Below are 12,397 nucleotides of genomic sequence, written 5' to 3'. Positions count from 1 at the left end.
GAGAAATATTGCATTGGTCAGTTTGGTTTAAATTGTTATCTTTGCTTCCAAAATGCCTCAGAGATGGATTTTACTTAATTTTTTGACCTAACTTCTCTCTTTTGACTTAATTTCTTTCTTTTTTTATCCATGACTATGATTTTAAATGTTCTACCTCTAAATTTCTCTAATATTTTCCATGCTCTGCCTGGAAAAAATAATTTTCTACCACAACTAACCATCTACTTTCTTCACATTTCACTAGTCCCTTTTCCATTGGACATCTGCACAAAACTTTACCAATATTTACTTGATGTCGAAAAAACAGAAGTGTGTAATGGCGGTTTTTCTATTAAATCACAAATGTAATGATTTGTTTATCTTTTATCGTGAGATGACAGGAGAAGTCATTCCATAAACATGACAATGACTGTAAATATGTTAATTTTCATGTTGATTTACAGATACATTCATTATTAATATATATTACCCCTCTATCCCATTCTAAATTAAAAATGATTGGGTTTCCTGGTGTGTCCACACATACCGCAACATGTTTCTTTTAAAACTCTTCTTCTTTGCTCGTTGTAACATCCATCAACATCCGTTTTGTTTTTATTCAGGTGACTCTAGTTGTGGAAAAAGGTCTTTCCATTGCAGTTTTGCACAATATACCAATTGCGCTATGGCTGGAATACCACTTCTTGCCAGTGCAAAAATTTTAATCAAAAAACAACACTTAGGGCGAAATTGTCTTTTTCCATTAGGTAAATTTTTATGCACAAGTTATATTTGCGCAATTTGAGGGTCAATGGAAAAGCAACTACTAAGGAAGAAAAATCTCTAATTAAACTTAAAGGAAATATTGATGTATATACCTCAAATCATCATGAACAGGACATCTAACAGCTACAGACATGATGTGTCCCAATACTTTTGTCCATATAGTTTATAACATGTATATAACATATAATGTTGAGAGAAATTAAGTCAAAACCCCCTCTGAGGCATTTTGGAAGCAAAGATAACAATTTAAACCAAACTAAAAATGAAATTATATGATCCCAATATAAAACTATATCCTGACATTAGTCATTATTGTTTTGTATCCCAGACCCCTGTTAGAAAAGAAACACCTGAATCCAACGTGTCCACATATTTTTGTCCACATTGTGTATGTTACCAGATTCCTTCACATATGACTCTAGTGCTTAGAAAACTGGGAAAAGTTTCATTGATCTTTCTATTTATTCTGATAATTTGTAAAAGAGCAGAGTGTTGCTGAAGGAGTGTTTTAATATCGTGGTGTTTTTCCCTTTTTCAGCTCCTGTAGCTTTAACTGAAATCACATTTTACTGGATAAAGTGAGTCATTTTTTGTGCAAATGTTATGTTCAGTTAAAAGTTGGCTTCTTAGTAATGTGCATGTGATTTCCTTTCTGATCTGGTCTGACACAGGCTGGGATCACTGATACTTCCACACGAGATCATGTGAAATACACACACAGTTTCCTGGTGATTAACAGCCATTTCAGCATCACAGCTCTGAAAAAAATAATATGAATCTAATATGTCAGAATTGGGATTCAGTGAGACTCTACTATCACTTTTTTCTAGAATATGTTGATTACTTAATAAAATTGTTATTAAACTTTAAAGCTAACACAGAATAAAAGGTGCAGTGCACAATGTCTATCAATAAATACTATAAAAAATTATTTTGAAAAACCAAACTAATACTACAATACTCAAGTTTAACTTTACAACTCAGCTTCTTTGATAACACCGGTCTACAAGTCAAATGCTTCCAGAATAAAAGTAGTGACATTTTACCACGTGTGAGTCACTGATAAAGACAAATCTGATCTAAAACGCTGGTTGGCTGAAGTTTGTAAGATACAGTGTTGGGTCAAAATGTGAACTTCGAGAATTAACGATAGAATGACTTTAACTCTAAAGGAATATTAGTGTCAGAGCTACCAGATCTACTTCAAAACACTGTCTGCACACGACAATACATTCACTTTACAGGTTCTATCAGTGGAACATTTATAAACCTATTGGATAAATGTACATAAACCAACATATATGTGGAATAACACTTTATCACTTAGCTTGAAAACATCAGCAAACCAGCACTTTAGTCATTTGTCTTCCAATTAATCTGATTAAAATATGTAACATTTAGCACATTTAATCTCTGAGGCAGATCATTTCTAAAAAATTGTAGACCAGTGTATTATGTCTAACATTTTTTCCAGGTGTTTGTAGTTGTTTTTGTGTTCTTATATGTAAAATAAAGGTGGTGCGGACAGATTCTTTTTTATATCCACATTTTTGTATCCACATAATCCTGGACTATAAATAAAAACAAAAGCTTAATTTGGACCCCTGATCTGGGCTTCAGCGTCCACAGTCCCTCCACAGGTGACAACATGGAAAACTGTGATGTCAGATGATCTAAACATATTTTTTCTCAGGACCCAGCCCTGCCTTCAAACTCGTCCACATTTGCAGTCGTTTCAGACTAAACGGTTTCATTTTGACACAAACAGAGAGACCACAGAGACACTGACATCACCCCCGACCCCTGTATGGGAGTCATGGAGTCTACACGTTCATCAGGTTCTAATCTGGACTCAACTGGAGGCACATGGACCACTTCCACCAAACCTCATCTGGATCTTCGTCTGATTCCGTTTGGGACTCCATGACCCACCCTGTGTTTCCGCCTCCACTGAAAACACTCTCAGTAATCCTCCAGGTTTGGATCATTTGTTGTTGCTACTTCCTAGTTTTCTTGACCTCTTAATCTCTACTGACGATCTGATTGGTCTGAACACTGAACACTGGGTTTTATTTATCACTGGTTACTTTTTACAGCAGCAGCTTCTACATTGTTGCCGTCGTCTCCATCTTCTCTTTCTAACTTGTATCACAAAACACGCCCGCAGTGGTTCATACCTTCTATTTCTTGGATCCACCTGCTCAGGTTTGGTCAAAATACTCAGACGGATTCAGACGCACCTGAAAGCGTCAACTACAGGCAATCGGTGTGGAAGTAACACAGCTCCACGGACTTCACAGGAAATGTTTTTTTTGTTTGTTTTAGGTCTCCACAGGGAAAACTAGGACCAAACAGTCAATCCTGTCTTTGTTTTGTGCTCAACAGAAACAAACAGAGCAAAACTAGCAAAAAGCAAAACTAAAACTCTACCGCTTATTTGTATTTTTTTTAAGGTGCATTACTTGATAACACTCCTGAACTCTGAACACTGAGCAGAACCGAGCTGTAAAAACTAAACGCCATAACAAACTGTGCTTACGTACACTATCCACCTCTATATGAGAAACACCGAACAGCCTAACCTGAACTTCAATGTGTCACCTGTTACATGAAAGTCATTATTTCACACACGAACCTCTAAATGTCAGAAAAGGAATTTGGAACCAAATTCAAGAGGAAAAATAACCACTTTATACCGACAGATACCCACTTTTTCCTTTAAACATCTCATTGCTGTTCTTTTCTAAATGTGAATTTGCTGTTAGTGGCTCAGTTTTTGTGGTTTTGTGGCTTGAATTAACAGACATGTGCAGCACCTCACTTTTCTAATTTGTAAGAAAACTCAGACCATCCCAGTGATTTAACGCGTTTCAACCTAATAACTCCAAAGTGCTTTAATTTTCATTTCTTAAAGCATGCATCCATATTTCATATTTTGTTATATTTAGCAGAATTCTCTAAAGCAGATGTGTCAAACTCATTTTAATTCAACTTCCACATTCAGCCCAATATGACCTCAAATGGGCCGGAATGGTAAAATAATAAGACAATAACCTATAAATAATGTCAACTTCAAACTATTCTCTGTGTTTTAGAGTGAAAAAAGTACAATTACTTTACGAAAATGTATACATCTATAAACTATCCTTTAAAAATGTCAGCAACATGAACGACCTGGATTTTCTTAAGTGCAATTTCAACAATATTCTGCCTCAGTTTATCATTTACACAAGTGCAAGTTATAGACCACAGTGGATCTATTCTACAAATACACAGAACATTCAGTAACAGGCAGAATACTGATAAAATTGCACTTATTTCTCTTTAGACATGTCAGGTTGTTCATATTTGTTCAGGTTTGCTTGTAAATGTAAACATTTTCATATAATTTTCCGTTTTTACACTAAAATAAAGAGAAAAATTTGAAGTTGTCATTATTTATAAATTATTATGATTGTATTGAATAGATTGAATTGGTTGGTATATGGAACCTGGACTAAAATGATTGTTAATTTCTTCAGTGTAATTTTTGCTTTTCACAAATTCATCCCACAGGCCCAAATGGAACCTTAGGTGGGCTGGTTTTGAGGTTGTTCAATGTAGAAACAACCTGAAATTTACTAAGAAAAGCAAGTTACATTTTGACAATATTCTGCCTCTTACAAAATGTGTGTATTTGTAGATCTGCTGCGATCTGTAAGTTGCAAAGCACGTGATAAACTGAGACAGAATATTATTAAAATAAACTTATAGTAAAGTGAGAAATTTATTCACATTTTGGTGAAAGGATGGTTTGTAAATATAAACATTTCCATGTAATTTTAAGTTTTTACACTGAAACAAAGAGAAAAATTTAGAGTTGTCATTATTTGTAGGTTATTATGATAGTATTTTCCTGGAGATTGAATTGGTCTGTATGTAGAACCTGAACTAAAATGACTGTTAATTTCTTCAGTGTAATTTTTGCATTTCACAAATTCATCACTCAGGCCGGATCGGACCCTTCAGTGGGCGAGTTTTGGCCCACGGGCCACATGTTTGACTCTCCCACCCTAAAGCTTTCGAATAAAAATATAAAAGCCCTGTATCGGATCTATTCACACATTACATCAGTCATTTTATGTGCATGTGCTTGTGGGAGTCAGAAGTGTCTTCTGCTGTGTCATTAAACCACCAGCCCACTCAGTCACTTCTTCTGCCCTCAAGGTCATGATAACCCACTGGAACGTTGGTACAGTCACGCTGAGTGGGAAATATCTGGCGCTGATGGAAGTAACAGGATTTACTAAGCTGAAAAACCCCGGGATGGTCCTTTAACTTTTATACGAGGTGTCGTCATCAGTGTTACATAGGCTTTTTTTTTTGTTTTGAAGTGGGTATTTTCATTCACACAGGAAGCTAAAGTCCATGTGTTGTTGTGTATATTAACAGACTTGATTAAGAGCGTGGCAGATGGAGTCCCTCAGGGGTTGCGAGTATCAATTACGCGCCGTCTGTAGACTCTAAAGGCGACTATTTAAGGTCAGTAATAGGACAAAACTACAGTGATAAGAGCGGCCTGTTCAGGAGGTGAGTACGGGATACAGGGACCGGTTTCAGGCGAGGTCTCACTGTACGGTGACACCGGCTTAAGGACCTGGAGGTCACTTTTCCTGCAGCAGGGCAGGGATGTTGATGTTCCAGCCGATGGCTTGGCGGTCAAAACCGCAGGTGAACAGGTTGCAGGAGGTGTTGTCTTCACACCAGGCAGAGCAGCACACCATGCGGCGGTGACCCTGAAGGACGCCAGACAAACAGAGGACGAGGACACGTGAGCCACTGCATCACAACATACACCAACAGTCCTCTGATAATAACGCTCACTGTGGGATTCTATTTTTAACCCGTAAAGACCCAAACAGCTACCAGCGTCCAAAAGCACTGCCTGATCGAAAATGTTTTATAACTTTTGATCCACTAATCTTATCAATACTTGCAAATAATTGGTGTAAAATACAGTTATTCATCTTTTCATGGTCATCAGGTCATCTTCAACAACATTAATTCACCAGTAAAACCCATGTACTTTGATAAATGACAGTAGATAGAGACACGTTCAGTTAACGATATATTTTACCGGTAAAGTCACTTTTTCTTAAGTTTCCTCTGTTTTTGGTATAATAACCCTCACATGTAATATCAAAATGACAATTAAAGTACCATCTCTGTCTCTGTCTCCCTCTCAGTTAATGCAGACATCTACCCTAATGTGTTATAGACCAACAGAAAGAACCCAGTCTCAGCTAAAAGATACCATTTGGATTTTGTCAAAAGCCCAAACAGTTCAGGAGTTACTAGAATTCGAATGACGGTGGATGTAAAACTGTGGCACGGAGACACAATCTTCCTAAAAGGGATGATAACAAAAAACAAACAAATCTATAACCTACGCACACAACACACGTGTCAAACAGACACTTTGCAGCCTTACTACTATCATAAACTAACACTACTTTAACAGTTTTTACCATCAACTCATGAACCCAAATCCCTCGTGTCCTGTCCTTATGAATAGACTGTACGGAAGCTGAGAAGGCTCAAACTTCATCTTCTGACCTGTCTGTTGCTTCGCGGGAGTCGAGCCAGTCGCACCCCGGACATGTCGAACAGCCGGACCTGCCGATTGTCATGAGGAAGGGCGATGATCTTCTGGGTCACCGAAACGCTGATCCTAGAACGGCAAAGGGACAATGCATTAATACAGATCCTAAAGTGACGTAATGAGTAACACAATAAAACAATCAAAAGTATGGGAAGTCGACCAGGTGGAGCAAGTAACACACTCTCTAAAGCTGCAAAAAAAAAACTGTTTTATACCAGATGGAACCCCATGATTCCTTTCTTAATTCAATGAGGTTCTTGTAATGGTACTGGCAAACTACCTGTTTCCCACTACAACAGGGTTTCTCAACCTTTTTTGAACCAAGCCCCACTAACAGCATCATGAGCCTACTGGCATTTGGGGGACGGGGGGGGCTGTGCTGGATGATAACCCCCCCGGACCTCAATCCAGACTTCAATAAGTAAATCTACAAGTAACGCAACAGACCTGTATGTGGAGGACGTGTAGATAAAGCTGTGAGAAAGTGAAAGTAAACTCCCCTCACCTTATCACTGACTATCTGCTGCCCCCTGAAAACAAATTTGTGACCAGGGTGGGGGGGTGGTGGTGGATGATATGCCCCCCTGCTCACGGACCTCAATCTGATACGTGAGCTGAGGGAGTACTTGCTGAGTGATTTATAATGTTGTGATGTACAATAGTAATCACTAATGCACCCACACACAGGCACGACGATGGCACTCGCAACCCCTCCCCCCGTGTGCTCATACCCCTCCCAGGCGAGCGAGCCCTCCAGTTGACAACCACTGCACTACAATAATGATAAAGGCACCCCACCTACTTATCTACAAGTGCACAAGCACACACACACATCCTCTCACACACTCTTCCATTACATATTTTTATTTATTTAATTTCCTCCAATACTGTCAATTATTTACAACACTTAACAATGATGTTCATATATTTGTGTTTTGTTTTTCTCTCCTCGATTTATCCTTTTATAAGCAACATGTTTCTTTTGATGCTGTGACACTTGCTGACAGCTTTATATTCTGGTAGAAAGATCTGAGATGTCAGGAAAGTTTAAGATTTGGAACCAATTTTTTGTCCTAATTAATGGCACACAAATTACACTGACACCACACTGAGCTGCTGATTGGATAAACGAACATGACATTATTTACTAAGGTCACTTTCTAAAATATTAGATTTTATTTATTTACATTTTTTGTTTGAACACTATCTATGTATGCCTTGTTTGTCTCAATGTTCTTTTTGTTATGTGCAGGGGAAGTGTACCAGAAAGGGGAGGATGGGATGGGATTATTTTGTTTTCCTTTTAGGAGAATCTGTTCAATCGTCATATTGCACATTGATGTTTTATATTCTGCATAAAATCAATAAAACGATGTTTAAAAAAAAAAGAAAGCTTTGATATGTAGATTGAAAATGTTGCATTTGAAATTGCAATGTAAATGTAAAGATGTACAGGTTGTAAAAAATCTAAATAAACAATAAGTAAATAAATAAATTAATAGCAACACAATGTAGCCATGGTCCAACTAGGCCTGTGGGTTTTAAATGAATTAAGTCTTCAGTAAAAAAGTGACTAAAATTATTGACTAAAGCTGAAATAAAGCCAATTAATCATTATTCACATTGGAGTTCAAAGTAGAAATTTTCAGTCTCTAAGAATAAAGGATGGTTTTATGGTCAAATTAAGTAATGCATCTCACCTCTGAATATCATACACTCATCTTCTTCTCATTTCTACAGTAAAACAGAACCTGCGGCTCTCAAACCTGTTAACAGCAGAGTCGGTCCGGATGGTTGCTATGGGCGACCTCATGTTCTTCAGGTCCCACACTTTGACAGTCCGGTCGTCGCTTCCAGACACCACATTGTCTCCGACCGTGAACACAGCAGACGTCACCGTGCTGCAAAACCAAAGGAACCAGGTGTGTTTGTACCCAGGCCAAATGTTTTTACGATTGATGAATGTGTACGAGTGTCAGACTGACTCTGTGTGTCCCTGAAAAACGTTGACCGAGTGGATGGACGGGTCCCTGAAGTCCCACAGCCTGAAGGTGGTGTCCCTGGACGAGGTGACCACCAGACGCTGGGTGGGGTGTGTGCAGCAGTGGGTCAGCTCCTGGTCGTGGCCTGAACACACATTTTTAGACAGTTAGAAGCGTTTCCATTCAACAAAAACAAAAAATGGCTGGAGCAACAGTTAAGCTAGCCCGCTAATTAGCTCAGTCACGATTAGAGCGTACACTATGGGGACACGTTGAATTCAGAAGTTTCTTTTCCGACTTTCTACTCTCCCATTAAACTTTAAGAAAAACACTAGTGAAATCCATTAACACTCTTATGAATGAATCCAGTTATGTTAAATTAATGATAAAGTTGTGAAATAAACTACATGGACAAAAGTATGTGGACATGTTGAATTCAGATGTTTCTTTTCTAACAGGGGTCTGGGATACAAAACAATAATGACTAATCTCAGGATATAATATTCTTTGGAAGTGTTCTTTTCTACAGTTGTAACTTACATTTCAAACATACATAAACATCTATGTTTATTACTCAGACTTTTCATGTGCAGTTTATGGCGATAATTCATCTATGAAAAATAATTATGACAAATGTATCATAGAATAATGCAAACACACCCACAGATTACAGCGTAGCACTTCATTAGCCTGACAAACTGCAGTTACAATGTTCAATTGGGCAATTCCAAACTCAACTTTCTCTTCTCTTTTACTTTCTCTCCTGCACTTTCTCTAAAAATATTTGTATACTACCAATAAATCACTGATTTACTCAGTTTAGGCACACAAGGTCACAAGGCAGGATAATTTTCCAGGATAACTTAACCGTTTACAGGACATTTGACCTTTTGTCTCATTTTCCATATGTTCTCTTGTTGTGATATAGGGCTCTACAAATAAAACCGAATTTAACTGAATTTCCATGACTGGAAAATTGGTTAATCATTTTCCAGGTTTGCCAGGGCATGTGGGAACCCTGATCATGTATTGATTATTTCATCCGTCCTACCAGTGAGTGAGTGGACAAGCTCGGACGTCTCCACATCATACAGATTGGCAGCTCTGTCCCAGGAGGCTGTCACCACTTGTTTACCGCCAACCAACCAATCAGCAGCGATCACCACGCCCTGGTGGCTGCGTAGAGTGGTGGTTGCCACGCGGATCGAGGGGCAGTCGTTCGGACCCTCCACCTCGCCGTCAGCCTCATCTTTGTCTGAGAAGTCCACGTCGTCGTCACAGGGCGTCTGCTGCTGATAAAGACATGAAGACGGTCCAATCGTTGGACACAAAAGCTTAAACATCAAACTCAGAGAGCTACGACGTTCATCCTTACGCTGATGTCAGCCACGGGCTGCGGCGTGGGCAGCTGCACCATGTATCTCCAGATGTGAGCGGTCTGGTCTCCAGAGGCTGAGACAGAGACATGAGACAGTGAATATTAAATATTTATGTCCAGTGCAGAAGACATAGGAACTAGATGGGAGTTATGGATCATTATGGAATACGTGGGAGGGGGTGTCCTTTCTAGATTCCTGTTTTTACAGAAAAAAACAATGTCCCTATATGTCAGTGTTATGTTCATTAGAATCAATACCCAGCTGAATGTGTGAGATTGTCATGTTCTGTCTATGTTAGCCCTTTAACTACCCCACTAAGAAGAACCTGATGAGTAACTCAACCATATGGTTGAACAGGCAGTTAAAGGGTTAAAGTCCTATGGTCTGGATGGAGGAGATCAATCTACCAATTGAAGTGGGTGGTATTTTCACTGGAGGAGAACTCAACAACATACAGCTGCGGAAAAAATTATTAGACCATCAAAAGTCATCAAAAACAATAGTTATGCAATCAAGCACTAACTCCTGTGTGTATCATGTGACTAAAACAGACAGAAAAGAAAACATGGAATGCCTAAAAGCACTGTTTTTGTCAGTACAATGCCATAGATATTGATGCAAGAACTGAAGTGATTTTGGTTATTATCAAGAAAACATGGAAAATGGATAGATATCGGCTCTGAAATTAAACTACTATGAGCTATTTTTATTGTTACCATTATATTTGTCCAAACAAATGTACCTTTAGTTGTTCCAGGCATTAAAATGAACAAGAAATTGAAGAAAACAAGGGTGGTCTAATAATTTTTTCCACGACTGTAGCTCAGACTCTCTTAAGATAGCTCAGGTGTAACGACCTGTGTGTTTGCTGGCGATCACATGTTTTGTCATCACGTACACTGTCTACTGCTGTTATCCAAGAGGTTAATGCGGGTTTTGTGCTGAAAGAATTAACATGCTTTTTCCTGTGCTTTGCCTTAGAGACATATTGCACCATTATTTCCCCTTTTTGAGAATTCAACTAAAGTTCAGAGCAGAAAAAGAACACCGGCTTCCTCTTATACAATCTATGAAACACTACATGCACAGATCAGGTCAGTTCTGATTTGTTTGAACCTTCTTTCTTTCACAATCAGTTGCTCTTTGTTCACTGTGGGTTTTTTGGGTTTTTTTTTTTTTTTTTTTTTTTACAATTCATTCATGAGACAATGTATTCCTTTCTTTTATGTACGTTTGACAGTGGGATGTTGATGTTTTGATTCATTACCTGTCAGAGCCATCTGTTCCGTGGGGTGAAACTTGATGGAGTTGACTGTGAAGAGACACAGACGCATCCTGTCATTCCTGGGTTTTTAGAAATCACCTGGACATTGACACGGACATTTATGGGTTTAACACAGCTCTACCTGATCCCTGGTGGCCCATGTACTTCAGGAGGCACTTTCCAGTTTCAATGCTCCACAGCATGGCAGTGTGGTCTGTGGGGAAACATCAGGAAAAGATGTTTACTGCTGCCTACATCATAAAAATGCTCAGATAACATTAAGTAGGAAGTTCCCTTTGTGCAAAATTTACAGTAAAATGTGAAATACACTACATAATTATTCCTGCAGTTTGAGAATAAAAAGAGACACAGAAAAGAAACCGGGGTTAATTTACCTTTTATTTAACATTATAATATTTCAACTTTGATATAGTTCATGTAAACATAATGTTATTAATAGACGAAGATCAGTAGGGGAGGACTGAAAACTGAAACTGAAGAAAACAAGGGGTGGTCTAATATTTTTTTCCGTGACTGTATTTATATATGTAAATCTATATGCACTGTGCTAGCCAGGGCAGAAAAAGATGCAGTGTCTGTAAAAGAAGCAAATGATGGATGTTTATGTCAGTGAAATGAGGGGGCTCTGTCTACAACTAGACAGAAAGTGAAAACAGACTATCACACACGACAAAAAACTACTTGAAAGAACTAAAAATAACATGAAGAACATGGACACAGAAGGATCTAGACAAACTAAACTGTTTGAGCACATGGAAAATAGTTGAATGTTTATTTCTATAATCTCATAAAATTTTGTTATGCATATTTACAGTTGTTTTTCATAACAAATATAATAGAAAATTCAAGTCAGTTTTTTTTTTGCTATAGCACACTCTTTTAAGCTGTTCTTGCACATAATAATGATAATTAATGAACACATTGAAAGTTAAAAAAAAAAAGGCATGCTCTGACACTTTTACTGCAAAAAAAAAACAAAAACAAAGAAATCTAGGCCTCCTGTTATAATGGGAGTCCTTAAAGGGTGAAGGTATTAGATGGTTGATGTTAGATGTAAAATAAAGGATCAGTGTTTTACCTGCTGACGCCGTGCCCAGAACGACAGGCTGAGTCCTGGTGACACTCAGGTCCCAGATTCCGTCCCTGTGGCCCACATACTCTCGGACCAGCTGACAGACGGCTCTGGACGTGGTCGCTTTGAAACTGGACACGATCTGACACCGAAAACAGGCTCAGGTTAACACGGAGGAAGGTCTGGATATTCACAACAACACACCTGACAGGGTTCCTACACATTGGACTCCTCAAACGGGAATGAAGAATGTTCAGTACGTGGGGATTTCAG

The 12,397-nt window shown here is 38.4% G+C and overlaps 1 protein-coding gene and 1 long non-coding RNA gene across 11 annotated transcripts in view; both read right to left on the bottom strand.

Moving 5' to 3' along the window:
• Positions 1 to 3,072: 3,072 nt before the first annotated feature.
• On the bottom strand, positions 3,073 to 3,980 carry LOC115437923 (uncharacterized). Its single transcript, XR_003937995.1, has 2 exons — positions 3,940 to 3,980; positions 3,073 to 3,780 (listed from the first exon to the last, which is right to left on the bottom strand). It is a non-coding gene; the product is annotated as an uncharacterized LOC115437923 (long non-coding RNA).
• Positions 3,981 to 5,103: 1,123 nt separating this feature from the next.
• LOC115437922 (WD repeat-containing protein 37) overlaps positions 5,104 to 12,397 on the bottom strand; it is a 29,909-nt gene continuing 22,615 nt past the window's right edge. For 5 of the 10 annotated variants that reach the window (XM_030161315.1, XM_030161320.1, XM_030161318.1 and 2 more), the window contains 9 exons: positions 12,131 to 12,266; positions 11,174 to 11,245; positions 11,035 to 11,079; positions 9,764 to 9,840; positions 9,440 to 9,680; positions 8,392 to 8,533; positions 8,173 to 8,307; positions 6,361 to 6,475; positions 5,104 to 5,540 (listed from right to left, as the gene is read on the bottom strand). In XM_030161315.1, the coding sequence (XP_030017175.1) occupies positions 5,409 to 5,540; positions 6,361 to 6,475; positions 8,173 to 8,307; positions 8,392 to 8,533; positions 9,440 to 9,680; positions 9,764 to 9,840; positions 11,035 to 11,079; positions 11,174 to 11,245; positions 12,131 to 12,266 (1,095 nt within the window). In that variant the 3' untranslated portion in view covers positions 5,104 to 5,408. The remainder of the gene's footprint in view (positions 5,541 to 6,360; positions 6,476 to 8,172; positions 8,308 to 8,391; positions 8,534 to 9,439; positions 9,681 to 9,763; positions 9,841 to 11,034; positions 11,080 to 11,173; positions 11,246 to 12,130; positions 12,267 to 12,397) is intronic. The other 5 variants (XM_030161317.1, XM_030161325.1, XM_030161319.1 and 2 more) reach the window with 2 other exon arrangements.

Source organism: Sphaeramia orbicularis, chromosome 17, assembly GCF_902148855.1.
Source record: "Sphaeramia orbicularis chromosome 17, fSphaOr1.1, whole genome shotgun sequence".
In the NCBI taxonomy this organism is placed as follows: Eukaryota; Metazoa; Chordata; class Actinopteri; order Kurtiformes; family Apogonidae; genus Sphaeramia; species Sphaeramia orbicularis.
The sequence above is the reverse complement of the archived record's forward strand: the minus strand, read 5'-3'. Positions and strand labels throughout refer to the sequence as shown.